General features: G+C 42.3%; 1 protein-coding gene across 2 annotated transcripts in view; it reads left to right on the forward strand.

The window, feature by feature from the left end:
• The window catches only part of LOC125456330 (peroxiredoxin-1-like), a 41,323-nt gene that overhangs the window by 4,622 nt on the left and 20,626 nt on the right, over positions 1-16,075 (forward strand). The window contains exons 3-5 of one of the 2 annotated variants that reach the window (XM_059647969.1): positions 565-662; positions 4,386-4,502; positions 10,873-11,026. In XM_059647969.1, the coding sequence (XP_059503952.1) occupies positions 4,397-4,502; positions 10,873-11,026 (260 nt within the window). In that variant the 5' untranslated portion in view covers positions 565-662; positions 4,386-4,396. The remainder of the gene's footprint in view (positions 1-564; positions 663-4,385; positions 4,503-10,872; positions 11,027-16,075) is intronic. The other variant, XM_059647968.1, reaches the window with a different exon arrangement.

A 16,075-nucleotide genomic window follows, 5' to 3' on the forward strand; every position in this document is an offset into this window, starting at 1 on the left:
CTTGGATTAATGACCTAACCATGTAAAAGTGCCTACTAGCTGAAGCGCACCTGAACTTAAAACAGGCATGACAACTGGCTTTGCCATTAGAAAATGTGGCAAATGGAGCATGGGAACTACAGGCACCCCAAAAGAAGTGGCTATCCTCCCCATCCGACTGAGCACGAGGAGCACCACTTGAGTGTAGGAAATCGCAGGGCACAGGACATATCCTGAGCAGAGAGACTCTAGGCCATCCTACATCAACCCCATAACAAAGCCAAGCCTCATCCAAGTGGCTAAAAAGTTCTTCAGGATTGGAAAGCCATTGTTGCTGCTGGTATGTGGACTCGAGACAGCCAAGGAGTCTTACAAAGCCTGATCTGAGTAAGAAAACTTGTAGGCTGGTACCCAGGAGAGTGTACACCCTAGAAAGTCCCCCCTACATGTTGTTCCAATAGTTGTTGGAACAGTTAAATTGCTTAGCAACATCTAAATCAGAACCGATTAAATTTAATGTTTTGTTAAACGGCCACCCAATTCCCTTGGAGGTTGATACTGACGCAGCTATATCTGTTATTGCAGAACCTGTCTTTAACAAGATTTGCTCGTGTCTCATACCCTTATGTTTGCCCAAGACCTCAGCCAGACTGAACGATACTCGGGAACTGTTGCAAATTAAGGTACGACTTAAGTTCCAGTCTCCTATGAGAAGCAGTTGGTGCAGTTACCACTGGTAGTAAGAAGCTCGGGCCCAAGAAAATGGCTGCCTCAGTGAAGTCCGAGTGAAAAACTCTGGGTCTTTCAGAAAGGGTGTGGGACTATCAAAGGGGTCAAAGCTACTTTACATGTTGTCCAGGAAGCAATTGCATGATTTTGCAAGTCCCACCCAATGCCATTTGCCTTGTGGGCAAGGTGGAAATCAGGAGGCTGTTGAGTGAAGGAGTCATCAAACCAGTGCAGTTTGCGGAATGGGCAGCACCAGTTGTACTGATTTGTGAAGCCTGATTGTTCAGTTCACCTTTGTGGGGATTTTAAGCAAACAGTAAACCCAATCCCGCACATAGAGGACTTGTATACAAAATGGCAGGGGTCTGTCGTTTACAAAGCTGGACATGAGCCATGCCTACCTGCAATTGTGACTGAATGAGAAGTCCCAGAAGTATGCCAAAATTAACACCCATAAAGGTTTATACTAATATATAAGACTGCCATTTGTGGTATCGTCAGCCTATGTCCTTTTCCGGTGGACCATGGAGAACCTTTTACAAGGGCTACCCTAGATTGCTATTTATTTGGATGATGTTCTCATAACTGGGAAGACTGATAAAGAGCACTTGGAGAACTTGGACATGATGCTTAAATGTTTCTCCCAAGCAGGCATATGCCTTAGAAGTGAAAAATATGTTCTAGGAGCCCCACGTGACCTACTTGGGTTACAGAATTGACAAAACTGGGTTATACCTTTTGGAAGATAAGTGAGGGCATCAAAGGAATCCCGGCTCCCGCATCTGTACCGGACCTTGAATCTTTCCTTGGGTTAGTGAATTATTATGGAAAATTCATATGTAACTTGGCCTCCATCTTGGCACTCTTACACCTGAATTGAGAAAGAGTCAGTCTTGGAAGTGGTTGTGTAGCCAAGAAGTAGCCTTCAGGGAAGTGAGAAAGAAGCAATTGTCATCTAAGATGTTGGCTCACTGTGATCCAAAGAGAGAGGTAGTGCTGACATACCATGTCTCCCTGTAGTGTATGGGGGTAGTGTTGGCTCACTGGTGGCCCAACGGACATGAATGCCCAATAGTATATGCTTTTAGGGCTTTGGCTGATGCCAAATGGAAATATGCCCAGATAGAGAAGGAAGGTTTCATGGCCGTCTTTGCTGTGGGGAAGTTCTACAGTACATTTATGGAAGGGAATTTGTCATAGTAACAGATCACAAATCCATGCTGGGGCTACTGAAAGATGACAAAGTGGCATGACCCATAGCATCCAGTAGGCCTTTATTCTCAATGTGTACAAGTAAGAGTTAGAACAACATTCAGGAAGCCAAATGGCTAATGTGGATGCCTTGAGCTGCCTCCTACTGGCAGATACTCCATTGGTGGTGTCTCCCCTGGAAAAGTCCGCTCTGGTGTTAAACTTTCTGGACACCCTTCTGGTTACTGTTGACAATATCTGACTGTGGGGGGATCCTGTCCTAGTAAAAGGTAAACAGCTCTGGTGGTAACAGAGACAGAAGGACGATTGCAACCCAGATTGAAACGTTTCTGGACCTGGTGAGACCACATCACCGTAGAGGATGGCATATTATTTTGGGCAGCAAGGGTGATTGTCCTGAGTAAAGGGCCCCACCACATTACTGGCCCAACACCTCCAGGGCTATCCAGGGGTTTCCAAGATGAGGATGCTACCAAGAAGCAATCTGGTGGTCAGGGTTGGATGCCAACACATGGTGGGGCATTGCCCCAGAGTGCTAACAAGGACAAAAAGTGCCACCAGCAGCAACCCAACGTTTTTGTGGGAGTGGCTCGGTAAACCCTGGACTCAGTTGCATGTTGACTGTGTTGCTACTTTGGTACTTCCGTGGGCTCGATGTTCCCAGTCATTGTGATGCGCGTAAAGTTTGTTCGGCGAATTTGGATGACCATTGAAAAGCAGCGAGCATCATTCTTGATATGTGGACTCCCAGAAGTATTGGCCATGGATAAAAGAATGTTATCAGCGGGGAATTTGAGTATTTCCTGAAGTCAAACGGTATTTGGTACGTAAGGACAGCTCCATACCACCAACCATCCAATGATCTGGCAGAAAGTGTGGTCCAGATGTTGAAGGCAGACTTGAAGAAGCTGTCTACGATATCACTTGATACCAAACTGTCCTGTTTCCTGTTGGTTTATAGGACCACCCCTCACACAAAACAAGGATATTTCTAGCACAGTTGATGGGGAGAAGACTCTGCACGAGGTTAAACCTGATATTCCCTGGGGAGATGCAGGGCTGCAAGGGAGAAACAGCAGCAGAAACGTAAATGCTGGCCACGTTCCTCCTCAAACTGGCAGAGACAGTTTAATTCAGGGGACGAACGTTTTGTTGCCAGACCCATGGACGCGGCTCTGTATGGGCATGAGGTGAGGTTGATGTGAGATTGGGCCCCATGACTTACAAAAGTCGGTTAGGTGAGGCAGTCCTGAATAAATATGTGGATCACTTGAAAGCTGTACCTTGAAAACAGTCAGGAATCAAATAACAGGCTCCTCCAAACAGCCAAAAGGCCTGTAAGAAACCGTAGGTTTCTCCCTGTTCGTCTGGTGTCACGGAAACTTTGGAGTCCAAGATGGATGCAGCCATGATACCATTACCGCCAGAATAAGACAAGGAAACTTCCCTGAAATGCTCTGGATGCAAGAGACAGACTACGGTCCTATATATGCTGCTAGTGTCAAGAGTCCGAATTGGAGGAATCAGACCTGGGTGCAGAAAAATCTACAAGAGAAAGACCAGGTCTACATCTCTAGACTTTGAATGGGAAATGTGGGAGGAGGGCGGTGGCATAGTAGAGGGATGCACTGAGTGGACCCGATGGATCTGTGATAATGGGAACTGCAGATGCTGGAGAATCCAAGATGGATCTTGTTGATTGCAAGGGCCTTGATTGGGGCTGTTAACCTGGGCCAATCAGGAACTCTGGCTGACCAATATAAACATTGAGATTTAGAATCTTGTCAGTTTAGCGAACTGACTGTGTGAGCTGGCTAGCTCCAGCCAGTGTACTGTGCACAAAAAAAAAGCTTGACTTGGTGGTGGGATACCGGCCTCTGTGTAGTTATTTCATGTTCCTTTTCTAGCAATGTTGCTGGTTGAGCCTTGGCTAGAACACTGGGAAGACATGTCTTAGGATCTCGTATAAGATAACAAAGTGTGAAGCTGGATGAACACAGCAGGCCACGCAGCATTTTAGGAGCACAAAAGCTGATGTTTCGGGCCTAGACCGATGCTGCTTGGCCTGCTGTGTTCATCCAGCTTCACATTTTGTTATCTTGGATTCTCCAGCATCTGCAGTTAGGATCTTGTATGTCAGGCAGAGTTCCTGTTCAATTTACCTCATTTTTATTTTGGAGATTTTTACTATACTAGTCCAAATAGATCATATATTAAAATTCTAGATTGGGATTGCCTGGCTTTCTGATTTCAAAGCAAAAGTGAAGCTACTGAATCAAACTGACAACTTAGTTTTCATGAGGCCAATTGGACCATTTTCAAAAGTCCCCATGTACTGGGTTGTCAGACTTTATGGTATCAGAATGTTGAATTTCGATGGTTAAATGATATATAGTTTACATAAACTTTTTAATGCACTGGGCTGATGTAGGCACACCTATATTTTAACATTAATTATATTTCAGATTAATTCAGAATGACTGCTGGGAAAGCCACGATTGGGAAGCTAGCCCCTGATTTTGAAGCTACTGCAGTGATGCCAAATGGGCAATTTGAGCAACTTAAACTGTCTAAATACAGAGGTAAAAATAATGTTACAATGTTTTAAATTTTAAGCAAGTTTTGTAATAACTTGACAGGTTGGGTGGATTTGTGAGCTGTTTAACAAGCATAAAGTTGTTGATGTGTCGCAGAGTCAACAGCTACATACTGACTTCTGCTTATTACATCTGGACAAGGTGCTACAAATCAAATCCCCCTTTTTTTTCAAACCCTCAGTTGATTACAACAGATTTTCAAACTACTTCTGGTACACAGTGCATCACACCTTTAATATTGACTATGTTAACTGAGTATCAATTACAAGCTTTCCTGGAGTGAAAGAAGGAGAAAAATTGTCTGGAATCCTCAGCAGTAGCAAATTTTGAACAAACCTTGAGTTCTTGGTAAATTTATGTTTCTCCAATCAGCTTTATCAGCAGAGAAAGCAGGAACTGCAGACGCTAGAGAATTTGAGATAACAAGGCATAGAGCTGAATGAATAAAGCAGGCTAAGCAGCATCAGAGGAGCAGGAAAGCTGACATTTCGTGCCTAGATCCTTTCTGAAGAAGGGTCTAGACCTGAAATGTCAGCTTTCCTGCTCCTCTGATGCTGCTTGGCCTGCTGTGTTCATCCAGCTCTACACCTTGTTATCTCAGAGTCTCTAGCGAATGCAGTTCCTGCTATCTCTGAAACAATTGTAAACCCTTCGACCACGTCCTGAAGCAAACCAGGTACTACAGCCACATTACCTTTCTTAGTACATGCTACGGAACCGGATCATTCCAAATAGACTACAGTCCACATTTACGCCTTCCCAATTTGGTCCCAACTGCAACAATGTCTACATTCAGAGCATTGAGATCCTTCAAAAACGTTTCTCCGTGACTCCTGAAACACACACTTGCATCAATGCGCCGGCATCTCCTGGCACCACAATCAAGCCTTTCCCAGAACTGAAAGCATTTCTGAAGAAGGGTCTAGGCCCGAAACAACATCAGCTTTCCTGCTCCTCTGATGCTGCTTGGCCTACTGTGTTTATCCAGTTGTACACCTTGTTATCTCTGCTTTATCAGCAATCAGCTTTCAAAATGCTGAAAGGCAAATGAGAGAGAGTGAAGGACTTCTAATCCTTGTTGTTATAAATCCACTTTCTTCCTGCTATGCCATGGAGTTACTCATTTGTGAACTCTGAGTCCGGCTCAGAGAAGGATAGTTGCAGGCAACCCTTTCACATTTAATATATGCAACTTAGCATTCAAGTGTAAATTAAGGTGATGCAAGTTTCTTGATGTCTGAGTTTCAGTGTCTGTAGATAATTTCAGCTCACATATTATTATTTTATGAACTTACCAGCATTGGTTTCCTGAACTAACCTCCATCTGTACTCAGATGGTCACTGCAACAATTTTAGATTCTTGTTTTTGAAACAAATTCAGTCAGAGTTGTCATAGAAATGCACAGCATGGAAATAGACCCTTTGGTCCAACTCGACCAGGTATTCTAAATAAATTTGGTCTCGTTTGTCAGCATTTGGCCCATATCCCTCTAAACAGTATCTATCCCTATATCCCTCCAGACACCTTTTAAATATTGTAAATATTGACGTCCACCACTTCGTCTGGCAGCTCATTCCATGTGGCACCACCCTGTCTGAGGAAAACGTTGACATGGTGGAGGGATGCCTAGGTCCCCCAGGTCCCTTTTAAATCTTTCTCCTCTCACCTTAAACCTATACCCTCTAGTTTTGGACACACCACCCTGGGCGAAAAGACTTTGCCTGTTTACCCAATCCATGCCCCTCATGATTTTATACACCTCTATTAGGTCACCCCTCAGCCTTCATTGTTCCAGGGAAAATAGCCCCAGCCTATTTGGCCTCTCCCAAAAGCTGAATCTCTCCAACCCTGGCAACATCTTTTCCGAGCCCTTTCAAGTTTCAGAACATTATTTACTCTAGCAAGGAGACCAGAGTTGCATGTGTTGTTCCAAAAGTGGCCTAACCCATGCCCTGTACAGCTGCAATGTGACCTCCCAGTGCATTGATCAATAAAAGCAAGTGTACCAAACATCACCTTCACCATCGTGTCTACCAATGATTCCAATTTCAAGGAACTATGAACTTGCACTCCAAGATCTGTTGTTCAGCAGCACAACTCAGTACTTTACCATTACATGTATAAGCCCTGCCCTGGTTTGACTTTCCGAAATGCAGCACCTCCCCTTAATCTAAATTAAACTCCAACTGCTTTATTTTTTTCTGATGAAGGGTCTAGGCCCGAAACGTCAGCTTTTGTGCTAAGATGCTGCTTGACCTGCTGTGTTCATCTTGCTCCACGCTTTGTTATCTCGGATTCTCCACCATCTGCAGTTCCCATTATCTCTGATCTCCAACTGCCACCCCTTGGCTTCTTGACTCAGTGGGACATCCGATCAATAAATTTTGGTATGTGCTGATTTACTAAACATACTTGCCATGTTCACATCCAAATCATTTATATAAAATACAAAAACCAGTGGGCCCAGCACTGATCCGTATGGCACACCGCTGGTCTCAGGCCTCCAGTCTCCTTTGAGGGCCTCGGGTATTAAAATCAGATGACAGAGATTGGAAATTCATAGTCCATATTTACCACTGACATGAACATACTTTTACTGCACTTGAGAAATTCCCATATTCCCACATGCTGCTCAATCCTCATCTGCCTTACCAGTCAAGTTTCTTGCATTAAAGTAGACAAAACTTAGCTTTCTGGACCTCCCATGTGCCTTAGCCTACCTATGTCTTCTCTGTTTACCGGATTGTCCTAGCATTCCTTCTATATCTAGAGTGGACCTTGCTCCTGGCTTTCTTTATCTTTGTGAACATGTTTTAATGAATTTAAAGGGCTTTCTGAATTTTCAGATGTCACTTCACCTAACTTGACCTTGTCCATTCATTATCTGCTGTCAGCCTTGGGAGACGTTCTACAGCTGTACATTGGATCTCTTGTAAGAAAAGCAGGCACGCCAACACCATCAACAACTGCTGGAGCAACAACAATGGGACCAGCTTTCTCCTTGGCCACATGCCACTCTAGATCAGAGCTGTAGATTAAGGGAGGTAATTACCCCAGCAAAGCAAATTCAGACAAGATCAGCTTCCTTGATATGATGGAGTAAGAATGCTTAAGGAAGCTAAGGCTTTTGTTGCAAATGATTGACAGCTCACCCCGACCTTCTCAAATGCAACTAGGGATGGGTAATAAATGCTGGCCAACTAGGGGCAACCACATTCGCGTGAGTGAGTAGAAAAGAATCTGCAACATCCTGGATCAAGACCTTTTAAGACAGTAAGATGGACAGACATTACCAGTGGTGGTCATGGACTGAATTCCTTACCTTCATCTCTATCCAGGGGTGATGATGAGATATGCAAATATATTTCCCAGGAGATTAATGCCTTGCATGCCAAAGCCGTCATTTTAAATGCACTTTGATATTGATGATGCTGGTAGTACGCAGAGTATTCTCACTTATGTTGCAGTAGCTGAATTTCCGCAGGAATGTCATCATTGTTGTTTGTTTCTTGATTCAGGGATAACATCTACTCGGGTTTGCAGTTTTTACCCTGATACTTAATGAGGACTGAACAGGCTGATTTTTGACCCCTAGATCTTATGGCATCTGGGACAGGAATTTGAGTGCAGGAACAGGATGTCACACACTATACTTTGTGGGAATCAAGGCATCCTCATCATTATTTGTCAATCAGATGGGATTATCCACAGGCAGTGTACAGTTGTTGTGTGACTGCTGGATGGCTTTTGTGTATCTCTATAGGTAATTCTAGAAGCTACCATGATTTCTTCATTTTGCAGCAACCACTTCTCCCAGAGAAACTTACAAACTGTGAGTAATGGCTTGCTGAAGACTTGGATAACCTTCTGAGAATGTGGTAGATGATCCCAGTGAGGCACCCTGCCACTGATACAGCAAAAAAATTCAACAGCGTGCCTGTAACCTTAAGAATGATCTTTGAGCAAATCATTGGGCTGTTGAAGATGAGCTTTATATTCTTAAATAGACCTAGATGTCTGCTTCTGCACTTTAGAGCAAGAGTGTTGAGAGTGGATGTGATCTCTTGTGCCTTGCACAAGATGATTCTACAGAAAGGAATGGAGCTACAGAAGAACAAAGGTGCTGACATCTCTGCACCATCCCCTCAAGGTGTTTGCAACCACTCACCTCACTGACAAAAGTCCATGACTGGATCTGATATGTATGCTTTGGATAACTCGAGTGGGTAAAGTAAGAACACCCCAAAATGCTGTTAAGGAGGGAATTCCAGGATATTGATTCAGCAGTAGTGAAGGAACAGAGATGCAGTTCCAAGTCAGATGGTTTGTGGTTTCGAGGGGAACTTATAGCTGATGATATTCCCAAGCGTCTGCTGCCCATCTAGGACATAGAGGTTGTGGGCCTGTCAAGTGCTGTGTGGGTTAGGGGCCTGAAAAATTAATTGCTGCATGCATCTTAAATGGTATGCACTGCTGCTGATGTGCCTTGTTAGTAAGGGAAGTTAATGTTGCCTGTGGTCAATGGAGTACCCGTCAAGGAGACTGCTTTTCTGGATGATGATGTGCTTCTTGTGAGTAGTTGGAGCTGTACTCCTCCAGGCAAGTGGAGACTACTCCTTGAACCTTTGTAGAGAGTGGGCAATCTTTGCAGAGGTAGGTGAGTTTTCACTGTGGAATTTATATGCTCTGACCTGCTCTTGCATCCACAGTTTTTATTTGGATGGTCCGGTTCAGTTTCTGGCCAAGAGTAACTCCCAATATATTGATAGCAGAGGATTGCTAATGGTAATGCCATTGAACATTAAGGGCTATGATTCGATTCTCTGTTTTTGGAGATGGCTGTTGCTAAGCGCTTGTGTGGTGTGATTGTTGTATGACTCTTATCATCCAAAGCCAAGATAGTGTCCAGGTCTTGCTGCATTTGAAAGTGAAGTGTTTTTATATCTGAGTTGCATGAAAATGCTGCTAAATGTTGTACAGTCATTGGTGAACATTCCTATTTCTGATTTTGTGACACAGAAAGACATTGAAGCAGCTTAAGATAGCTGAGCTTAGGATGCTACCCTGTGCAACTTCTGCACTGATGTCCTGGGGCTAGGATTATTGACCTCTAATATCCACCACAATCTTCCTTTTATGCTTTCTATTATTCCCATATGGTGCTGTAGCTTTAACAAGGTTAGAGAGGCAGGCTGCTCATTCTCTTGCTCTAACAGTGGATATGCCTAAGCTGGGTATGCTGTAAAGGGCAGACTTCGTTGAGGCAGAAGGCCATTTCCCCTTGGAGAAAGGGGAACTGAATGCAACCGATGGAAAGGTAGTGTGCCTTGAGAAGATGTCTATATCCATTTGCTTTTTCTCCATTTTACCTCTCAGGGTCCATCTAAATAAACATCTTTGCAAGATTTTGAGGGTACTTTGGTTGGCCAACACCTCAATGAAGTGCAGTAAAGTGAGAATTTTCTCCATCTTGCTTAAAGTGGCAGGCTAAGTATGCAGACGAATGCTTGGGATAAGCATGCATTCAGTTGCCTGTCGCATCTGATTCTCCATGAACATGACAAATACCTGATGCATCATGGCATCATGATCCTGTTGCATAGAGCCAGAGGGTCAGAGGTAGAATCGTAAAATGATTTGATGGTCATAATCTTGCAATCATCTCTGAAGATATTTTTGATCATATCCTGCTGAATATCCAAGTTTTGATAAAGTTGTGACATTTTGCTGACATCCTGCTTCTTCAGATTAAAAGTCCCCAACTTTCTCTGTCAAATATCTCCATTATAGTGATGTATTGATATGTAGATTGGTAATACATTATTAGAGATCAGTAGCTATTCAGTAAGTTGGAAATCTTTTAAAAATGCAGAGTTCTCGTATGCAATTTTTCAACATGTGATTTTTGAGGAGTGGGGAATCATCCTGGCACACACTGACCTATATTTGTTATGGTGTGGAGGTGCCGGTGTTGGACTGGGGAATCATCCTGGCACACACTGACCTATATTTGTTATGGTGTGGAGGTGCCGGTGTTGGACTGGGGTAGGCAAGGTCAGAAATCACATGATACCGGGTTGTAGTCCAACAGGTTTATTTGAAAACACAAGATTTTCGAACCTCATCAAGTGACGAAGGAGCAACACTCCAAAAGCTTGTGATTTCAAATAAACCTGTTGGTCTGTAACCTGGTGTCGTATGACTTCCAACTTTGTCCACCCCAGTCCAACACCGGCACCTCCGCATAATTCTCAATGTAGGTTGCAGCTGTTACTTTTGTACAAACCTAACGTGTTTATGCTTTTTGATTCACAGCGTTATCTTAATGAAATTAACTGTTCATTTTCTCAACAGGAAAGTATGTAGTATTCTTTTTCTACCCACTTGATTTCTCCTATGTGTGCCCAACTGAGATTATCGCTTTTAGTGATCGTGTAGAAGATTTCAACAAAATTAATTGTGAAGTAATTGCTGCTTCTACAGACTCCCATTTTGCTCATTTAGCTTGGTATGTGGTTTTCTTTGTGGCTAATATGTGCTGTCCTTGAATCGTAGTTGCAAAGTATCGTAGAATGTAATTGTGCTGTTTAAGTATTTTTTCTTTTCCAATTTTTAAGTTTTATTAGTTATTTGTAATCACTAGTGCAAAAAATAGTTATTTTCATGTTTAACTTGATGTTAACAATCTGATGACTTGAATAACCCATTTTTCTTATCAACTTGTTCAGAGATGTTATTACACATACCTGGAGCAGGTGGGACTTAAACCCAAAGCCTCCTGGTCCACAGCAGGGACACTACCACTGTGTCACTAGAGAGCCTGCCTTTGATGAATAAGGATGGCTAGTACACTAAAATAGGCATTGGAACCTGATTAATTGTTTTAGGGACCGGCAAAAAGTTCGGCCAATAAATATCCTGATTACAGCGGACTGGCAGAATCTTCTGTGTTAGGGTAGTGAAGTAGTGATGTGTTTTAATTTTCCGTAATTCTCGTTATTCTGGGTGTGACTGTGGAGGAAATTCCAGTTCCAAAGTAGTGAAATTCCTAACTTTGAGGAGTCTCAGGTTTGTATAATATATGTGAAAACACTGTTCAATGGAGATAACAAAGTGTGGAGCTGGACGAACACAGCAGGCCAAGCCTGCTTGCACCATGTACATATTTTTTAATATCAGAAGTGGGGCTTGTTTATAAAAGATGTATAACTGGCAGTATAGTGTATGTTCCCTAAGCTGGCAGTATCATGAGTTTTCCAATCACCCTGTTCAGAGAGGTTGTTACACATCTCCAGAGCAGATTGAACTTGAACTTTGGCCTCTTGTTCGAGAGGTAGGGACAGTACCACTGCAAAAGGAAGCTGGCAGTGTCTGATACTTTCTAATAAACCTGTTCAGAGATGTATCAGAACATCTTCGGAACATCTGAGTGGGCCGGAGTTGAACCCAAACTTCCTAACTTGGCACCAACACTACACCAGAGGGGCTCTCAAAGCTGACAGTATGATGTTTAGTGAACGATTTGTTCAGAGATGTTATCTCACACCTCCAGAGCAGGTGGGATTTGAATATGGACCTCTTGACTCAGAGGTAGGGACACTATCATTGTGCCACAGCAGTCCTCGATAGTATGATTTTTATTTGCCGAAATTCTCACAAGCTGCATCTTATTCGATCCAATTGCTATTGAAACAGTGATGCGTACTTGTCAGTACTTGATATTGGCAGTGAAAGACAGTGTTGAATAAATTTAATGATCCAAGCCTCCAGCTTGGTGATGGTGGAGAGGTGAGTCAGTAGATGAGGACAGACCCCAGAGAAAGATTAAGTAGTTATGAGATGATTGAGAACATAGGTTAGCTGTGCTGAATGCAACTCATAATTGGATCGATAATGGGCCTAGCAGTCAGTGGGAGGAGGTGACTGCTAAAAGCAAGCTGTTATAATGGGAGTCTATGTGGGGTGGATAAAAACACATGGAGGGGTGGAATTAGGCTCTAAAGTTTTTGAACTCATTCTTGAGTCCATAGGTTACGTGGCCCACAAGTGGAAAATGAGATGTTGTTCTTTGATCTTGCATTGAGGCTTGCTGGAACACTGTATCAGGCCTAGGACAGAAATTTTGATGTCGGTGCATGGTGACGTGTTCAAATGGCAGGTAACTGGAAGTTCAGGGGCCGTTTTTGTGGATGGAATATAGATGTTCCACAAAACGGTCACTCATCCTGTTCATTCATTGCCCCTTCCTTAACAATCTTAGCGTCATTAGCAAACTTAGCTACCGTACGTACGGACCCCTCATCCAAAACGCTGATGTACGTGGTGTTTTCAGTACTCATCCCTGTGACATTCAACTTGTTACACCTTGTCAACCCCAACATGATCTATTTATCCCTTCTTTCTGCTTCTTGTTAGCAAACCGATCCTTCATTCATGTTTATGTTATCCCTACATAATCTTCTTTTTACATCTTAAAAAACCCCTTTATCCAAATAAATCAGTTAAACATGATTTCCATTTCACAGAATCTTATTGATTCTCACAGATTAGATTATTATTTTTGAAGTATTCTGCTATAATGTATTGATAGATTCTTGCAATTTTCCTATTACAGATTTTATACAAGTCTGGAAGTTTCTTGTTTTAGATCTCCCTCCTTTTTTGAATAATGGTGTTACCTCATAATTTCTAAACCACTGTTCCCCTTTCCAGAATCTGAGCAATTTGTAAAGATTATAATAATGCCTCTGTTGTCTCTGTGGTCAGCTTTTTAAGATGAAAGGATTTGGACAATGTCTTTGGGAATAAAAACAGAAACTTCTAGAAAAGACCTGGCAGCATCTGTGGAGAGAAGTCGGAGTTAACATTTTGGGCCGAGCAATTATTCCTCAGAGCTATCTTTGGAAGTTTTCTTAGTTTTCTGAAATGAAGTCGAATACAAAATACTGTTTTCTTCTCCAATATCAGTGTTGGAGACCTACTCTCTGAAAGACCTATACAACTTTAATTCTTCTTTTCCTATTTAAATATTTTATGAGCCTCTACCTTTCTGTTTTTATATAACAAGCTAGGTTCCTGTCATACTCTGCTTTCTCCCTGTTTTTTGTGTTTTTAAAAATTATTCTTTGCTGTTCTTGTAATCTCTCCAGTCTTCTGACCTACTACTAACACTATTACTTAAATTGAAAGGAACATTGCAGAATTGATACTCTATCATTGTCCATAACTCCAGGCTACAACATGCAAATAAGTGTCTGTTGCCAAAGCAACTCGCCTTCTTGCAGTGTGGTTATCTCCGTTGGCTGCAAGGCTCATATGGACCAAATTGATGACAATAGCATGGGGTTCAGTGCCCTCTCTGGGTTGGATTTGGAACCTGCTTTGGACCTGTGGTGTTCCTATGCACTGGAATCGTCTGAAATGCTTTGGGTAGATTCACAGCCACCGATCTATCTTATTGGTATTAGTCTATATTATAGATACCAAGAGGGAAAGAATGCCCATAAAACTTTTGGCAAAGTAAGGTTTGGTGCTGACAAACAAAGTTTGTTTATTGAATAGTACTTAACAGCTAGTTGGACCACATAAGATATTTGATTAAGTAGATGTTTAGCTACGTAGTGCCTAGAGCCAGATATGAACTGGAATTGAACCGAACTAGAACTTGTTGGTTTCTACCAGTCATTTATATCCTGTTGTGCAGAGCTTATCTCATGATGTAGGTTAGCCTTCTCAGCTAACAGCTTCTTTATCCTACCCGTGGTGAAGATTGTGGCACAGTGGAATGGACTTGGCACACAGGCAGAGAATCTAAGAATGTAATGTAAAGAACAGAGGATAATATGATGTGAGGCTGGATGAACATAGCAGGCCCAGCAGCATCTCAGGAGCACAATAGCTGACGTTTCGGGCTCAGATGAAGGGTCTAGGCCCGAAACGTCAGCTTTTGTGCTCCTGAGGTGCTGCTGGGCCTGCTATGTTCATCTAGCCTCACATTTTATTATCTTGGATTCTCCAGCATCTGCAGTTCCCATTATCACTTAAAGAACAGAGGGCCTCTTTTGCACATAGAAGACCTGATATTGGCTAGAACAGCAAGGATAACTGCCAAATTTTCATTTTAAGTGTAGTGGGATCTTTACTTTCTTCTGAAAAACCACATCTCTGCTAATGCATCACGCCTTAGGTACTGCATTGGATTGTCAACCAAAACTAGTGTCTCAAGTTCAAGCGAGAATCTTGTGGTTCAGAGTTAAGAGTATTACAAACTGAACCATGGAAGAAAGCAAACGTGAAATCTCATGGACCTTGTGCTTGCAGTTTCTTGATGAATCGTCATCAGATGGGCAAAGTGAGCCCTGCCAAAAAGTGAATTTCTGAAACATAAGAAGCAGGAGCCGTAGACTATCTGGCCCTTCAAGTCCACTCTGCCATTCAGTAAGATTATGGCTGATCTTTTCATAGCCTCAGTTTCACTTACCCACCCTATTACCATAACCCTTAATTTACTATTCAAAAAATTATCTACCTTTTTAGTTTTAAAACAATCAATGCAGAAGCCTCAACTACTTCACTGGGCAGGGAATTTCACAGATTCACACCTCTTTGGGTGAAGAAGCTCCTCCTTGATTCGGTTCTAAATCTGCTCCCCTTAATTTTGAAGTTATGCCTTCTTGATCTAGTTTCACCTGCCCGTGGAAATAATCTCCCTGCTTCTATCTTATCTATTCCCTTCATAATCTTATATGTTTTTATATGATCTCTCCCCTATTCTTCTAAATTTTTAATGAATATGATCCTAGTCTATTCAGCCTGTCCTCATAAGCTAACCCTCTTAACTCTAAAATCAACCTAGTGAATCTTCTCTGTACCCCCTCCAGTGCCAGTACATCCTTTCTCAAATAAGGAGACCAAAACTGCATGCAACACTCCCTCTGAGGCCTCACCAGCAACCTGTAAAGCAGCAACATAACCTCCCTGCTTTTAAATTCAATCCCGCTAGTAATAAAGGTGTTATACCCGCAAACCAACCTTCTACAGTTCATACACAATGTATCCAACAAACTTACCAGAAGAGTCTTTCTTCCATTTGGCTACAGTTTCTCTGTGCACTGAAAATGTAAAAGTATATTGGACAGAGAAGGTCAAACAACTCGGGCAAATACCTTACACCTGCTTTATTTTGGGATGCTGTTTTGGGGGTTTGGGAGCTTGCCTGCACATTCTTCCCTATCCCTAATAAACTTTCATTCCTTGTTTATCAAGAATATATCTAACACCTTTAAAAGTAGTGAAAAATTCTTTCAAAAGCTACCTTTTGAGGAAGACCAAAATTTCAAAAATCTTTGAAGATTATCTCTGTTTTGAATCGGTGACCCCTTATTTTTAAATAGAGAACCCTAATTCTAGATTCTCCTACGAGAGGAAACATCCTTTCCATCCTGTCAAAACCGCTCAAGATCTTGTGTGTTTCAGTCAAATAGCCACTTATTCTTCTGAACTTCATCAGCTGCAGACTTAGGCTATTGAATCTTTCCTCATAAGACAACCTGGCCAT

This window comes from Stegostoma tigrinum, chromosome 8, assembly GCF_030684315.1.
Source record: "Stegostoma tigrinum isolate sSteTig4 chromosome 8, sSteTig4.hap1, whole genome shotgun sequence".
Taxonomy (NCBI): domain Eukaryota; kingdom Metazoa; phylum Chordata; class Chondrichthyes; order Orectolobiformes; family Stegostomatidae; genus Stegostoma; species Stegostoma tigrinum.